The 15,575-nt window shown below is 43.7% G+C and overlaps 1 protein-coding gene across 1 annotated transcript; it reads right to left on the minus strand.

Moving 5' to 3' along the window:
- Positions 1-6,734: 6,734 nt before the first annotated feature.
- On the minus strand, positions 6,735-12,891 carry LOC140306751 (uncharacterized). The gene is made up of 4 exons (XM_072385343.1): positions 12,796-12,891; positions 8,063-8,445; positions 7,479-7,984; positions 6,735-7,394 (listed from the first exon to the last, which is right to left on the minus strand). Exons 1-4 carry the CDS (start codon positions 12,869-12,871, stop codon positions 6,764-6,766), a joined length of 1,596 nt encoding a protein of 531 aa, XP_072241444.1. The 5' UTR covers positions 12,872-12,891; the 3' UTR covers positions 6,735-6,763.
- Positions 12,892-15,575: the final 2,684 nt, after the last annotated feature.

Raw genomic sequence — 15,575 nt, forward strand, 5'->3', positions numbered from 1 at the left:
ATTCATTATTGATAGAAGAGAATAAGAATAATCCCAGGTTTCTTTTCAGCACTGTTGCCAGGCTGACAAAGAGTCCGAGCTCTGTTGAGCCATGTATTCCTTTAACTCTCAGCAGTGACGATTTCATGAGATTCTTCATCAATAAAATTGTTTCTATCAGAGAGAAGATTAATGGAATCCTTCCCATTATTATCACTGATGTATCATCAAGTAGAGCAGCTTTAGAAGTATCTTTCGAACCTGAATTGTATTTAGACAGCTTCTGTCCAGTTGATCTTTCTGAGCTAACAACAGCAATAGTCTCTTCTAAACCATCAACTTGTATGTTAGACCCAATCCCAACCAGACTGTTCAAGGAGGTTTTCCCTTTAACCAACACTTTCATATTGGATTTGATCAATCGGTCTTTGTTGACAGGATATGTACCTCAGACTTTTAAGGTTGCTGTAATTAAACCTTTACTTAAAAAACCTACTCTTGATTCAGAAGTGTTGGCTAATTATCGACCTATATCCAATCTCCCTTTTTTGTCCAAAGTTCTTGAAAAAATAGTTGCAGCTCAACTTTGTGATCATTTACATAGAAATAATCTGTTTGAAGAGTTTCAGTCAGGATTCAGAGTGCATCATAGCACAGAAACAGCACTGGTGAAAGTTACCAATGATCTCCTGTTAGCCTCTGATAGCGGACTTGTTTCTGTGCTTGTCCTGTTGGATCTCAGTGCTGCATTTGATACGATCGATCACAGCATTCTGTTACAGAGACTTGAACATGTTATTGGGATTAAAGGAACTGCATTAGGCTGGTTTAAGTCATATTTATCTGATAGATTCCAGTTTGTTCTTGTAAATGAGGAATCTTCCTCACACGTTGGAGTAAGTCATGGAGTTCCTCAGGGTTCTGTGCTTGGACCGATTCTTTTTACTTTATACATGCTTCCATTAGGTAACATTATCAGACAGCATGGCATAAATTTCCATTGTTATGCTGATGATACTCAGCTGTACTTATCTATGAAACCAGATGAAACCTACAGGTTGGTCAGGCTACAAGCCTGTCTTAAAGACATAAAGACCTGGATGACTCAGAACTGTCTGCTTTTAAATTCAGACAAAACTGAAGTTGTTCTCTTTGGACCTGAGCGCTTCAGGGAGAAATTGTCTAGTTATATAGTTACTCTAGATGGTATTTCCTTGGCTTCTAGTTCTACAGTGAGGAACCTTGGAGTTATTTTTGACCAGAATTTATCATTTGACGCACATATAAAACTGGTTTCTAGGACTGCCTTCTTTCACCTTCGTAATATTGCTAAAATCAGGAACATCCTGTCTCAGGGTGATGCAGAGAAACTAGTTCATGCATTTGTTACTTCAAGATTGGACTACTGTAATTCCTTATTATTGGGCTGTCCCACATATTCTCTGAAAAGCCTCCAGCTGATCCAAAATGCTGCAGCCAGAGTTCTGATGAGAACTAACAGGAGAGATCATGTTTCTCCAGTTTTAGCTTCTCTTCATTGGCTCCCTGTTAAATTCAGAATAGAATTTAAGATTCTTCTTCTGACATATAAAGTTCTTAATGACCGAGCTCCATCATATCTTAAAGATTTAATTGTAAGATATTTTCCTAACAGAGCACTTCGCTCCCAAACTGCAGGTTTACTTGTTGTTCCCAGAGTTTCTAAAAGTAGAATGGGAGGTAGAGCCTTCAGTTATCAGGCCCCTCTCTTGTGGAATAAGCTGCCAGTAAATGTCCGGGAAGCAGACACCCTTTCCACTTTTAAGATTAGGCTTAAAACTTTTCTTTTCGATAAAGCTTACAGTTAGGGATGGCTCAGGTAATCCTGAAACATCCCATAGTTAAGCTGCTATAGGCTTAGACTGCTGGGGGACCTCATCTGTCACACCTTTCCTCACTTTGCTCTCTTTTTCCCCCTGTTTAATTTCACAATTGATTTTATGTACATGTGACATTATTGGGATTATTAACTTGTGTTTCCCTGTTCCAACAGATATCCTTTGAATGGCGTTATGGTGTTTTTCCCCCCTCTTTTCCCTCTTTTCTGTCTTCTCAAACCCCAGCTGGTCGAGGCGGATGGCCACCCTTCCTGAGTCTGGTTCTGCCAGAGGTTTCTTCCTGTTAAAAGGGAGTCGTTCCTTTCCACAGTTGCCACAGGCACGCTCAGGACGGGAGATTGGACTGAAGACACATTTCGGTGCAATCTGTTGGTTTCCTTAGCTAGGATATTAATTTTTTGAATTAGCTCTATATGAATTAATTTGATTATGATTACAATGAATTGAATTCCAATTGGCTTGAATTGGACTATATTACTTAAGTGCCTTGAGATGACAATTGTTGTAATCTGGCGCTATATAAATAAAATTGAATTGAATTGAATTGAATTGAACGGTCGTCTTTTAAAGGCTGACCAACTCATGTGCATGTACAAATTTGTTTAAAAACTGAAGAAAAATAGAATCTGCAAAACCACGAAACACTACGGAATTCCCGTGTCTCACTGATGGGACACAAGACTCCTCTTGATACATTCAGCTAGTCTGAAAAACACACTGAGCAAAATCAGCAAGCTACAACTGTGACATCTATTCCTTTTGATGTATCAAGGAATGGATCGTTTGGTCAGAAATGGTCGTTAATTTGGAAGGACAAAGAAATGACTGATACGGCTCCTCAACACATCATCTGATTTGCCAATAAGTGCCCATGGGGACTGGAGTTCACCTGCGTTCACCTAAATGGAATAATAGTCTATTGCCTTAAAAAACGCATAGATCAATGCAAATGACCTGAGGACAAGTGCAAGGGAAATTAGGGTTACGAGAAAACTGCATTCTCAGCACACCAATTAAAGGGGAATTAGCTTGGTCAGAAATGGTCGAAATGGTCGTTAATTTGGAAGGACAAAGAAAGGACTGATACGGCTCCTCAACACATCATCTGATTTGACAATAAGTGCCCATGGGGACTGGAGTTCACCTGCGTTCACCTAAATGGAATAATAGTCTATTGCCTTAAAAAAGGCATAGATAAATGCAAATGACCTGAGGACAAGTGCAAGGGGAAATTAGGGTTACGAGAAAACTGCATTCTCAGCACACCAATAAGAGGGGAATTAGCTTGGTCAGAAATGGTCGAAATGGTCGTTAATTTGGAAGGACAAAGAAAGGACTGATACGGCTCCTCAACACATCATCTGATTTGACAATAGGTGCCCATGGGGAATGGAGTTCACCTGTGTTCACCTAAATGGAATGATAGTCTATTGCCTTTAAAAAACGCATAGATCAATGCAAATGACCTGAGGACAAGTGCAAGGGGAAATTAGGGTTACGAGAAAACTGCATTCTCAGCACACCAATTAAAGGGGAATTAGCTTGGTCAGAAATGGTCGAAATGGTCGTTAATTTGGAAGGACTAAGAAAGGACTGATATGGCTCCTAAACAAATAAGTGCCCACGGGGACTGGAGTTGACCTGCGTTCACCTAAATGGAATAATAGTCTATTGCCTTAAAAAACGCATAGATCAATGCAAATGACCTGAGGAAAAGTGCAAGGGGAAATTAGGGTTACGAGAAAACTGCATTCTCAGCACACCAATAAGAGGGGAATTAGCTTGGTCAGAAATGGTCGAAATGGTCGTTAATTTGGAAGGACAAAGAAAGGACTGATACGGCTCCTCAACACATCATCTGATTTGACAATAAGTGCCCATGGGGACTGGAGTTCACCTGCGTTCACCTAAATGGAATAATAATCTATTGCCTTAAAAAACGCATAGATCAATGCAAATGACCTGAGGACAAGTGCAAGGGGAAATTAGGGTTACGAGAAAACTGCATTCTCAGCACACCAATTAAAGGGGAATTAGCTTGGTCAGAAATGGTCGAAATGGTCGTTAATTTGGAAGGACAAAGAAAGGACTGATACGGCTCCTCAACACATCATCTGATTTGACAATAAGTGCCCATGGGGACTGGAGTTCACCTGCGTTCACCTAAATGGAATAATAATCTATTGCCTTAAAAAACGCATAGATCAATGCAAATGACCTGAGGAAAAGTGCAAGGGGAAATTAGGGTTACGAGAAAACTGCATTCTCAGCACACCAATAAGAGGGGAATTAGCTTGGTCAGAAATGGTCGAAATGGTCGTTAATTTGGAAGGACAAAGAAAGGACTGATACGGCTCCTCAACACATCATCTGATTTGACAATAAGTGCCCATGGGGACTGGAGTTCACCTGCGTTCACCTAAATGGAATAATAGTCTATTGCCTTAAAAAAGGCATAGATCAATGCAAATGACCTGAGGACAAGTGCAAGGGGAAATTAGGGTTACGAGAAAACTGCATTCTCAGCACACCAATAAGAGGGGAATTAGCTTGGTCAGAAATGGTCGAAATGGTCGTTAATTTGGAAGGACAAAGAAAGGACTGATACGGCTCCTCAACACATCATCTGATTTGACAATAGGTGCCCATGGGGACTGGAGTTCACCTGCGTTCACCTAAATGGAATGATAGTCTATTGCCTTTAAAAAACGCATAGATCAATGCAAATTACCTGAGGACAAGTGCAAGGGGAAATTAGGGTTACGAGAAAACTGCATTCTCAGCACACCAATTAAAGGGGAATTAGCTTGGTCAGAAATGGTCGAAATGGTCGTTAATTTTGAAGGACTAAGAAAGGACTGATATGGCTCCTAAACAAATAAGTGCCCACGGGGACTGGAGTTGACCTGCGTCCACCTAAATGGAATAATAGTCTATTGCCTTAAAAAACGCATAGATCAATGCAAATGACCTGAGGAAAATGGCAAGGGGAAATTAGGGTTACGAGAAAACTGCATTCTCAGCACACCAATAAGAGGGGAATTAGCTTGGTCAGAAATGGTCGAAATGGTCGTTAATTTGGAAGGACAAAGAAAGGACTGATACGGCTCCTCAACACATCATCTGATTTGACAATAGGTGCCCATGGGGACTGGAGTTCACCTGCGTTCACCTAAATGGAATGATAGTCTATTGCCTTTAAAAAACGCATAGATCAATGCAAATGACCTGAGGACAAGTGCAAGGGGAAATTAGGGTTACGAGAAAACTGCATTCTCAGCACACCAATTAAAGGGGAATTAGCTTGGTCAGAAATGGTCGAAATGGTCGTTAATTTGGAAGGACTAAGAAAGGACTGATATGGCTCCTAAACATATAAGTGCCCACGGGGACTGGAGTTGACCTGCGTCCACCTAAATGGAATAATAGTCTATTGCCTTAAAAAACGCATAGATCAATGCAAATGACCTGAGGAAAAGTGCAAGGGGAAATTAGGGTTACGAGAAAACTGCATTCTCAGCACACCAATAAGAGGGGAATTAGCTTGGTCAGAAATGGTCGAAATGGTCGTTAATTTGGAAGGACAAAGAAAGGACTGATATGGCTCCTCAACACATCATCTGATTTGACAATAGGTGCCCATGGGGACTGGAGTTCACCTGCGTTCACCTAAATGGAATGATAGTCTATTGCCTTTAAAAAACGCATAGATCAATGCAAATGACCTGAGGACAAGTGCAAGGGGAAATTAGGGTTACGAGAAAACTGCATTCTCAGCACACCAATTAAAGGGGAATTAGCTTGGTCAGAAATGGTCGAAATGGTCGTTAATTTGGAAGGACTAAGAAAGGACTGATATGGCTCCTAAACAAATAAGTGCCCACGGGGACTGGAGTTGACCTGCGTCCACCTAAATGGAATAATAGTCTATTGCCTTAAAAAACGCATAGATCAATGCAAATGACCTGAGGAAAATGGCAAGGGGAAATTAGGGTTACGAGAAAACTGCATTCTCAGCACACCAATAAGAGGGGAATTAGCTCAAGTGGTAGAGCGCTCGCTGCGCAAAGGCAGGGAGCCGATATTTCCGCTCGTCTCGCCAGCAAAAAGACCCAAAAAAATAAAGAATAAAGAAATATCATTGACATTATTCCCTACAGCTATATTCGGGCGATATCTCTGAGCATTATGGAACATTGTTAGTTGTATGTTAATTGAGTCACCTGGCGTGAGGTAGATGCGAACCGGAGATCTGCCGGACAGAGCTATGACGCTTCCCAGCGATCAGAAATCCGATTGCGATTTCTGATCATTGTATTAATTAATACTTATTCTGTGTACTTATTCTTATTAATACTTATAAGAACATAGCTTTAGCTTTAGGATTCTATGCCCCCAATGACAAGTAATTCTTATCTGTTTATTGTTATTATAATAATAATAGCCATAATAATAATAATAAGACTGATGCCATAACAGTGTCACGTTATTGTATTTATTCATACTTATTATTTTGTGTTTATTATGAAGAACATTGCTGGCTTTAAGATCACATGCCCCTCATTGACTTGTAATGTTTATTTCTGTTTCTGTGTAATGATAATAACAATAAAGTGTGTCTTCAAAGGCTGTGGGACAATATGGAGCTTTTTTGATGATGTCTTAAATGTTGGTACAATCAGATTTAATGTATATGGACATATAAGTAAAATAAACAAATATTTAAGAATCAAGAGTCTTTATTGTCTGTATATGAGGCAATGACATTTTAATAAAACACTGAAGTGAAACTACAGAAAAGTAAAAAAAACTGTACACTAAGTAAAAAAAATAAATAAGTAAAAGCATAAAAACTATATACATTCTATACATGGATATACAATATTTACAAGCAAAACAGTTGTAATTTATTTTGCTGGTGGTCTTTTCTCTTTTAACCACTCTTCAAGTGTTTTTTCATTCGAGGCACGCGAGCAGAATGTTTCATTCCCGTGACGGCTGTGCCCGAACTCCTTTGTTTTCGGGTGGCCACACTGGCTACAGGTGTTGTAGCCGACTCCTCTGACATATTTCCTTTTTTGGACTCCACTCTCCTCCTCAAGAGCCCGCCGGCGCCTGTTCCTCTCTGTGTACCGGGACACAGGAGCAGCAGGGGACTGAATTAGTGGAGCTGGGCCCGCACTAGAAGTTGAGGCACCAGACGCTGTCAGTACCAGTGACACAGTATTGACTGGATTAATGATGAAAGTGCCAAACTGTGGTGACATGGGCTGCGCAGGGTCTGGTGCCTTGGGGGAGGGTAAAATAGGGTGTGCCCTGGTGGCAGCAGCGGGCCGTCGGCCTGGCCGCAGAACAGGAGCCTGTCCTTCCAGATTTGGAGGGAGGACAAACTCATGTCTTGGGCCAGATGTGGAGGGAAGGAGCCCCAGCTTCTCCTTTGGTGGTGGAAGCTGGTCGGGTGCCAGAGGAATCGGGTTGGTTGGAGCCATTCCCTGAGAAAGGACACTCTTCTCCTGGCTCTTCTGTCGCCGTTGAAACCTGAGAGAAGACCATTTTTTGTTAGATATGTATTCATTAGAGAACTATTCAGTCAATTTGAGGTGAATAATGTGCCTGACCTACCATTGAATGAGTGTCCTCTGATTTAGCTCAAAGAGCTGGATCATCGTCTCTGCCAGGACCCCGGGACTGCTAAGCACCAAGTCCCGGATGTGGTGGTAGTCGCTCAGGATCTTGGACCATCTGGGGGTGGAAACTCCAGCCTTCTTGGTGGTAGTCTTGTGCAAAGTGCACAGCCTTATGCACATTGCCTCCACCAAGCGGCTGGTGCTGGGCCACTGTGCTGGCCCCCCAGGATGTCCTATCAAGCAGCGCTTCACACTCTCCACACCCGGCGTGACTCCAGACCGCTTAGGAGCCTTAAAACGACCACTTGTCAGTCGCGGCTGATGACGAGGCTGGTAGTTGACCCGCTCTTTGTCGCCTTCAGGGAGAGCTGTCCACAGCTGGATGACCTGGGTCACCTGCAGCTCAGTGAGGTAAGAGGCCTCACGGAGACCCACCAGATAAGCAGCGAGATCCTGGACCTTGTCCCACCCAGCGAGCCCATCTGGTCCGATGACCACTCCCTAATAAATAAACCGATTAATAGTAATATATCTGAAATAAAATGTAATTGGATTTAAATAGCCCTTAATGTGTCTTACCTGAGCCTCGTTGGACGGATTGCCTTCACTCTTCAGAGCAGCCTGAGAAGTGTCAGGAAGCTCTGAAGGGGCGGCGGCAGAATGTTGTCCTCCATCACGTGACGTGGACGGCAGATTAGCAGGTGATGCAGGGGCCTGGGGTGGAGAGGCCTGAGGACTCGTCATCAACGATGAGGGCCTGTTCACCAGATCACGACAGGGGTCATCCTCATGGAGCACAGGAACTGTGATGTCGTTCAAGGTCTCCTCTTCAAACCCCTCATCCTGTACATCCTCATCATTGACTTCCTGCACCAGCCTGTCCTCCTCCTCTGGGTTCTGGAGCACAGGAGTCAGTGTATTGCCGGTCTGGCTGTACAGATACTCCATTCCCAGCAATTCACCTACAAAAACAAAACAGAAAAAAGAAAGTAATTCATATTTAATCTAATCTACTATCTATCTAATAATTTTGTCCTCATCTCGGCTGACATCTCCTGGACAGACAACATCACAGCGGTCATCATGAAGGCTCAGCAGCAGCTACACTTTCCCTTCCCACTGCATCAAGATACCTTGTGCACCTTCACATTCACTGATTAAGGAGTTGCTTTTAATCTCATTGTACATATATATTGAGATAGTCTATTCTATTCTAATACATTAAAGGTTTAACTGATTAATAAATAGTGACATTAAATATCAAATTAATCATGGTGTTCTTTTTCATGTTGAAATGGGCACAATGTCTTGCCTGTGTATGCTCCAGGCGTGCGGTAGCGCTCATCCCAGCGTCTCTGCAGCACCCTTTGGCTGAGCTGGTCCACTGCCTCTCTCAGAGCACTGCCATAGGAGCGGAAAGCAGGCGCTCCTTTCACGGCGTCCTCCATCCGGTCATCATTCCAGCGCATCAGCCCTTCCAGAAGATACGCTTGGATATGCGCATCACTGGCACTGGTTCCTGAAGGGTAAATGCACAGAGAAGCATTTGTCACATTAGATATTCAGAACATATGACATGCATATGCTATGAAGTATCTGTAATGTGTAATAGAATTACAACCAGATAATGAGAAAAAAATAAAAATAGGTAGTAACCCGTATGTATGCAATACCTGGAATGAATCTGTTTAAGTGGAGGTGGAAGGACTCCAGGGAGGTAGAGCCACGGGCACACCTGTAGCAGCACAGCTCCACACCGCCTTTCTTCAGGGTGCCCGTCTTTATGTAAAGCGGGAAGTCCTCTGGGTCTTGGATACAGCCGACGTGTTTCCTCTGCTCCTGCCATATCTGCTGGATCCGTTCGTGGTCCAGCAGAGGAACACCCAGAGTGTCCTTCCCGCTTGTACTGTCAAACAGACTGATCAGTGACCCAATCAGTCTGGTGGTCTCCTCTACCCCTCTGGTCCTCCTCCTGCAGTGCAGCGCCAACTCCCTCCGGGTAATGCGAGTGGTCAGCGTCTCCTCCGAGATGTGGCCAATCCTCTTCGCTGCCAGCTCACTCTCCTTGGCACGGCGAAGAGCAGCAACATCTTCCGGATCCCACTCGAAAATGCACGTGGACAGGCGTGCCATGAAAATGCTGTAGAGGAGGTGAGCCTCAGTTGTGACGCCTGCAGCAAACCGCCGCATGAAATGCCAGATATCAAGGCGCACCTGAAGCTCATCCCACTCTGCAAACATGGCCTTCACCCGACAAAGGCCATGCTGACTGCAGCAGTCTCTGTCCATGTACATTATTTTTGGTGGCTCCTCTCCTGCCGCCCTGTACCGCTTCATTAGGCCAGCTGCCATCGCGTCAAGTGCCTGTCCCTCACCGGCTGTCATGACCGAGACAAGAACTTGACCGTGCTCGTTGCCCACATTAGTGCACCAGGCAGCTGTACCTGCAGCAGCACCAGCAAGTTTCTTGGTAACCTATTCAGAAAAGATAAAATTAGAAAAGATTAGAAAAAAAAAAAGTTAAAATCAGTATTCATTATGTATACACTCAAAATTCTGCATATAAACAGGGCTGTGATACCTTTTTTGTGGAGTCCATCTTGAGGACAGAGCCAAAGATGCTGGTTATTTTGGCCTTCACCTCATGCAGTCGCCCAAGAACATCCCTGGCATACACAGCCAACAGCCACTTGGGCTTGGGAAGGGCTGGTAAGAGGGGAGGCTCAGCGAATGCAGGGGTGTGCACAACAGAGGACCTTGTGAATGGTTCACAAGCTGTCAGGTACTGCAGGACACGCTGCATCCACGCTTCGCTGTGTTGTTCCTGCAGTTTTCTGTACAGTTGAGTCACACTGTTGCCCATTGTCCTCTCCCTCATCATCCTCAGCACCCGGATGTCACATGAGTATCTAAGGAAAATAAAGAGTGTAATGACTAAAGAACAACACAAATGTAAGCACCTCATAATGGTTGACATTCATTATGAATTACCTGTATGTAAGCAAAGCTGGAAATTGGCTGCGGTGGCCCATATCCAGCTGGCCTAAGATGTCCTCAGACCAAGCGGGATACTTTTTAGAGCAGCGTTTGCACTCCAGATACTCAGTGGCAAGATCATACCACCCATCAATGTCCAAAACCTTGCGCACTGTTTGGTACAGCCCTGCTGCTGTTAGTCTGTGCTTGCCACAGGCTGGACGGACACAGACGAGAGGAAACAGCCACATCTTCTGGGGCATCCATAAGAAGACTGGCCGACAGAAGAACTGGTCAGGTGAGGCGGGAGGCTGGGTGTGTATGAGAGGGGCCTGAGGAGGATGCCACCAAAGCTTCAGCGGGGTCACTAGCTCTGGCTTGCCGGTTCGTGGGTTGGCCTTGAATAACGTGCGCCGAATCCACTCCTGCTGGAAAGATGGAAGCTGACCCTTCCAGTGACTTGGGAGCTCAGCTGGTGGCTGATGAATGACAAGACCTGGTATCGCTGCTGGTGGAGGATCGGCACAGGCCTCAAGGTGCACAGTGGCTGCAAGAGCTAATGAAGGAGAAGTGAGGCAAACAGGCAGCAAAACAATATTAGGTTGACTGTTGCGTTTCATATTAAGATGCCATAAATGCAGCTCACAAACAGGCGCAGTGCAGAAATACTACAGAAAGAAACTGAAAAAAATGGTGTTAAAATGCAAAAAAGCCAGTGGAACTTTTAGATGCAAGAAATATGAAGTAAATACAGCTGAATTTTAAATGAAATGATGTTAAAAAGTTACAATTAAATGAAATAGAGTAAGGAAAATTATGCAAAATGAATTCAGTCGAATTAATGATGCCCACAGATATGAAACATGCACACAGACACTGTAATGACTACTATTCTAATCGTTAGAACAACGAATGTTCACCGTCCTGTGGGCTCAGAGGGAGAGGGAGGCAGAGGGAGTTAGAGGGAGCTAAAGCGTGAATGGGAGGAGCATGCGGTGTAACTGTGAAAAATTCAGGTGATTGTTTTAGAGCACACGGATGTGCAGAGTTAAGTTGAAGTGAGCAGGGATAAGCAAAATAACAATACACAGACACCTTTGTACATCCTTAAGGTTTGGAAGAAGTGCACTCAAAGAATGCATCCCGGTTGATGTGATATATTTCTGTATTGTGAAGAAAAATATATTTAAAACGTAGAAATTTTCCACAAAATGCTTTTTAGTGTTGTCACTAAACATTCACACAATATTTGTGTCATATGCCACACCTGTATTTAGCTGTGCTTCACATTGCGCTGCAGCAGATACCAGCTCCTCATCATCATCCTCAGAAGTGCCTGATGAACAAATATTAAAACTATCAGGCCTACTGTTAACAACACACAGAGACAAATGTTCACAAGATGCTGCGCACTTACCAGCAGAGAAAAGCTGTTTGGTCGGGGGTTTGGAAGGTGGTGGTAAGGGACACTGTGGTGCTGGAGCTGAAAAAAATGGACAAGTCTGTGTAGTCAAGTAAAATGGTAAAGCCACACATGTAGAACTGCTGTCGGGGAAATTCAAAGTTCAAACTCCTACTCACAGGGTTTAACTGGTGATGTCAGCTTTTTTGCCAGCTGTGAGGGAGACAAATGTTTGCCCCGCGCCAACAGCGCTTTCACAGTGGCAGTTTTCCATGGACCAGTTTGGAGTCCTGGTGCAGAGGAAGTGGAGGCTGCAGATGGAGGTGCAGAGGAAGTGGAGGCTGCAGATGGAGGTGCAGAGGAAGTGGAGGCTCCAGATGGAGGTGCAGAGGAAGTGGAGGCAGATGTCCGTCTCTTCAAGACATATGCCTTGAACAAGGCCATGTTGGTGTTGGGCCGGGCATCTGCTCTGACCAGGTAATTAATGAGGGCCTGGGCCTCCTTGCTGTGGTCCTCATAAACCTCCTTCATGGAGCGGCCCTTAAATTCTCCAAACTCCACCATCAAAAAGCCCGGGTCTCCAGTTTCCTGTGCTTTAGCCTGCATGTCCTGCTTCTTCCTAAACTTCTCCAGTTCCTCTGTCATCTCTCTGATTTGGGAAGTGTACTGCAGGAAAAGCTGTTTATTTTGTGCTAGCGGGTTTTCCTGTGCTCTTTCTTTCGAGATACTATCCACTAAATATAGTGCATAGCTAAGATTGTGCTCCAGGAGCCATCTAAATCTCTGGCCTTGGTACATACCAAACTGAAGCTGGCAGTGAGCCAGTACTAAAAAGTCATCAGTTTGGTCTCCACCATGGCCAGTGACAAAAGTCCTGGCCTCTGCCAGCACCTCCTCTTTGGGTTTCGCCCTTACAGGCCTGACACTGCCAAACCTCTTTGCCTCCTCCGACGGCGCCATGAGAAGTCTGGTTGAACTGGCTGACTGGCGGCGAAAAACTGGATATGCATACATTCTGTGAATGAAAATAAGGAAAAGTGTGTAAATTAAACTGTAACAGAGGCTGTTACATCCCATGGGTACTTGCAAGAGGCACAGTGACAGAGCTGAGGAAAAGTGTTTTTCTTCCCATCCATGCCACGCCCCCACCCAACACCCTCGCACCTGCTGTAACACAGAGGTGTGAAAAACAGCAGGGGGTGCAGCCAGAGCTTCTTTTCCACACTTAGCCTGAGGACCTGGTGGTTATTTATCTTTCTTTCAATCAGAAGTAAAATCAGCGAATCAGATCCGTGGATTAACGCCACATTAACATCACGCAACCTCCCCACAGGACCATGGAAAATGCCATTAGGCTAACTTTCAGTACATACAGTATATCTGTCCATATGGGCTTTAAGGCACGCAGCATAACATCATTAAGGCCTAAGATAATTGCTGTGACATTTATTAACTGTACTCTGTAACTGTAACCGGCACTTATTCGTGTCATATGGTAGCATGACAGCAACGTTTTACTCCTAGCCACATGTTACCTGTAACTAGCTACATTTTTCTAAACACAACTGTCAATATTTGGACATCTCTCCTGGCACTACTCCATCTATCCATCTATCCAACTATCCAACTACCCATCCATCCATCAATCCATCCATTCATTCATTCATTCATCCGTTTTTTCGGCTTTCATAAAACAGCGCTTCGCTCATAATTCACACATAATCATCGCATACTTTTAACTTTTTATATTTTGCAATAATTTTGCATTTTATGCTAAGTTTAGAAACACCCTTTGCTATTTATTAACGGTAGAAAAGCATACAAGTTTACAGTCGATAACGGAATGAAACAGGACGACTTACCTTAGCGATAGATGGAGAGACGAGAACTGCCTGACCGCAATGCTTCAAAATATGACGGAGGAGAGGGAGGAACGCTGATTGGTCAAAAGTAAGCCAGCAGAGGGAAGAACCGTGATTGGTCAAATGTAAGCCCAAAGTAAGCCCACAGGAGGAGACGTGATTGGTCAAAAGTAAGCCACAGGGAGACGTGATTGGCTAATGTGGGCTTACTTTGGGCTTACTTTGGCGAAATTGACGGAACTCAGCAAGCGCAAGTGAGAGGTAGCGGGATCAATGCCCGCATTCTCCAGGAAGATATAACTTAAACTGTGAAGACTACCATTGTCACTTGATGTATTGTTGTTCTATACTTTGCATCTCACATTTGAGCTTTATAATATGCAATGACCCTTCAGGTAGAGGATATGAATTATACCTCCTTTCACAGAAGTGGAGTAATTATTATCTCACTGTAGGGATGTTTGAGGTTCTCTGATTTGCAAAAAAAAAGGGTGAAAAAAATTAAACTGCACTTTGGATACGTCAAGTTTAGGGTTGGGCTTTTACAATCTATTCAGTATATACCAAGATATGGAAGGCAAATTAGGACAAATTAGAAAGGGCTTGCTTTCTGTGGAAACTGGTGGGATTAATGTCTACATTCCTCAGAAATCTTTTAGGTGCTCTTCTGGTTAGAGGACTTAAAGGTCGTCTTATAAAGGCTGACCAACGCATGTGCATTTACAAATTTGTTTAAAAACTGAAGAAAAAAAGAATCTGCAAAACCATGAAACACTACGGAATTCCCGTGTCTCACTGATCGGACGCAAGGCTCCTCTTGATACATTCAGCTAGTCTAAAAACACACTGAGCAAAATCAGCAAGCTACAACTGTGACATCTATTCCTTTTGATGTATCAAGGAATGGATCGTTTGGTCAGAAATGGTCGTTAATTTGGAAGGACAAAGAAAGGACTGATACGGCTCCTCAACACATCATCTGATTTGACAATAAGTGCCCATGGGGACTGGAGTTCACCTGCGTTCACCTAAATGGAATAATAGTCTATTGCCTTAAAAAACGCATAGATCAATGCAAATGACCTGAGGACAAGTGCAAGGGGAAATTAGGGTGACGAGAAAACTGCATTCTCAGCACACCAATTAAAGGGGAATTAGCTTGGTCAGAAATGGTCGAAATGGTCGTTAATTTGGAAGGACTAAGAAAGGACTGATATGGCTCCTAAACATATAAGTGCCCACGGGGACTCGAGTTGACCTGCGTCCACCTAAATGGAATAATAGTCTATTGCCTTAAAAAACGCATAGATCAATGCAAATGACCTGAGGAAAAGTGCAAGGGGAAATTAGGGTTACGAGAAAACTGCATTCTCAGCACACCAATAAGAGGGGAATTAGCTTGGTCAGAAATGGTCGAAATGGTCGTTAATTTGGAAGGACAAAGAAAGGACTGATACGGCTCCTCAACACATCATCTGATTTGACAATAAGTGCCCATGGGGACTGGAGTTCACCTGCGTTCACCTAAATGGAATAATAGTCTATTGCCTTAAAAAACGCATAGATCAATGCAAATGACCTGAGGACAAGTGCAAGGGGAAATTAGGGTTACGAGAAAACTGCATTCTCAGCACACCAATAAGAGGGGAATTAGCTTGGTCAGAAATGGTCGAAATGGTCGTTAATTTGGAAGGACAAAGAAAGGACTGATACGGCTCCTCAACACATCATCTGATTTGACAATAAGTGCCCATGGGGACTGGAGTTCACCTGCGTTCACCTAAATGGAATAATAGTCTATTGCCTTAAAAAACGCATAGATCAATGCAAATGACCTGAGGACAAGTGCAAG

The sequence above is a fragment of the Leuresthes tenuis genome, unplaced genomic scaffold, assembly GCF_036924035.1.
Source record: "Leuresthes tenuis unplaced genomic scaffold, fLeuTen1.0.hap1 SCAF_5, whole genome shotgun sequence".
NCBI lineage: Eukaryota > Metazoa > Chordata > Actinopteri > Atheriniformes > Atherinopsidae > Leuresthes > Leuresthes tenuis.

Bases quoted from the DNA above. Each gene is read 5' to 3' on its own strand.
- LOC140306751 (XM_072385343.1), bottom strand. From the start codon at position 12,871: ATGCATATCCAGTTTTTCGCCGCCAGTCAGCCAGTTCAACCAGACTTC. The intron at 7,985-8,062 runs GTAAGACACATT...TTTATTTATTAG, and splicing joins ATCCGTCCAACGAGGCTCAG to GGAGTGGTCATCGGACCAGA. The intron at 7,395-7,478 runs GTAGGTCAGGCA...GTCTTCTCTCAG, and splicing joins CAGAGGACACTCATTCAATG to GTTTCAACGGCGACAGAAGA.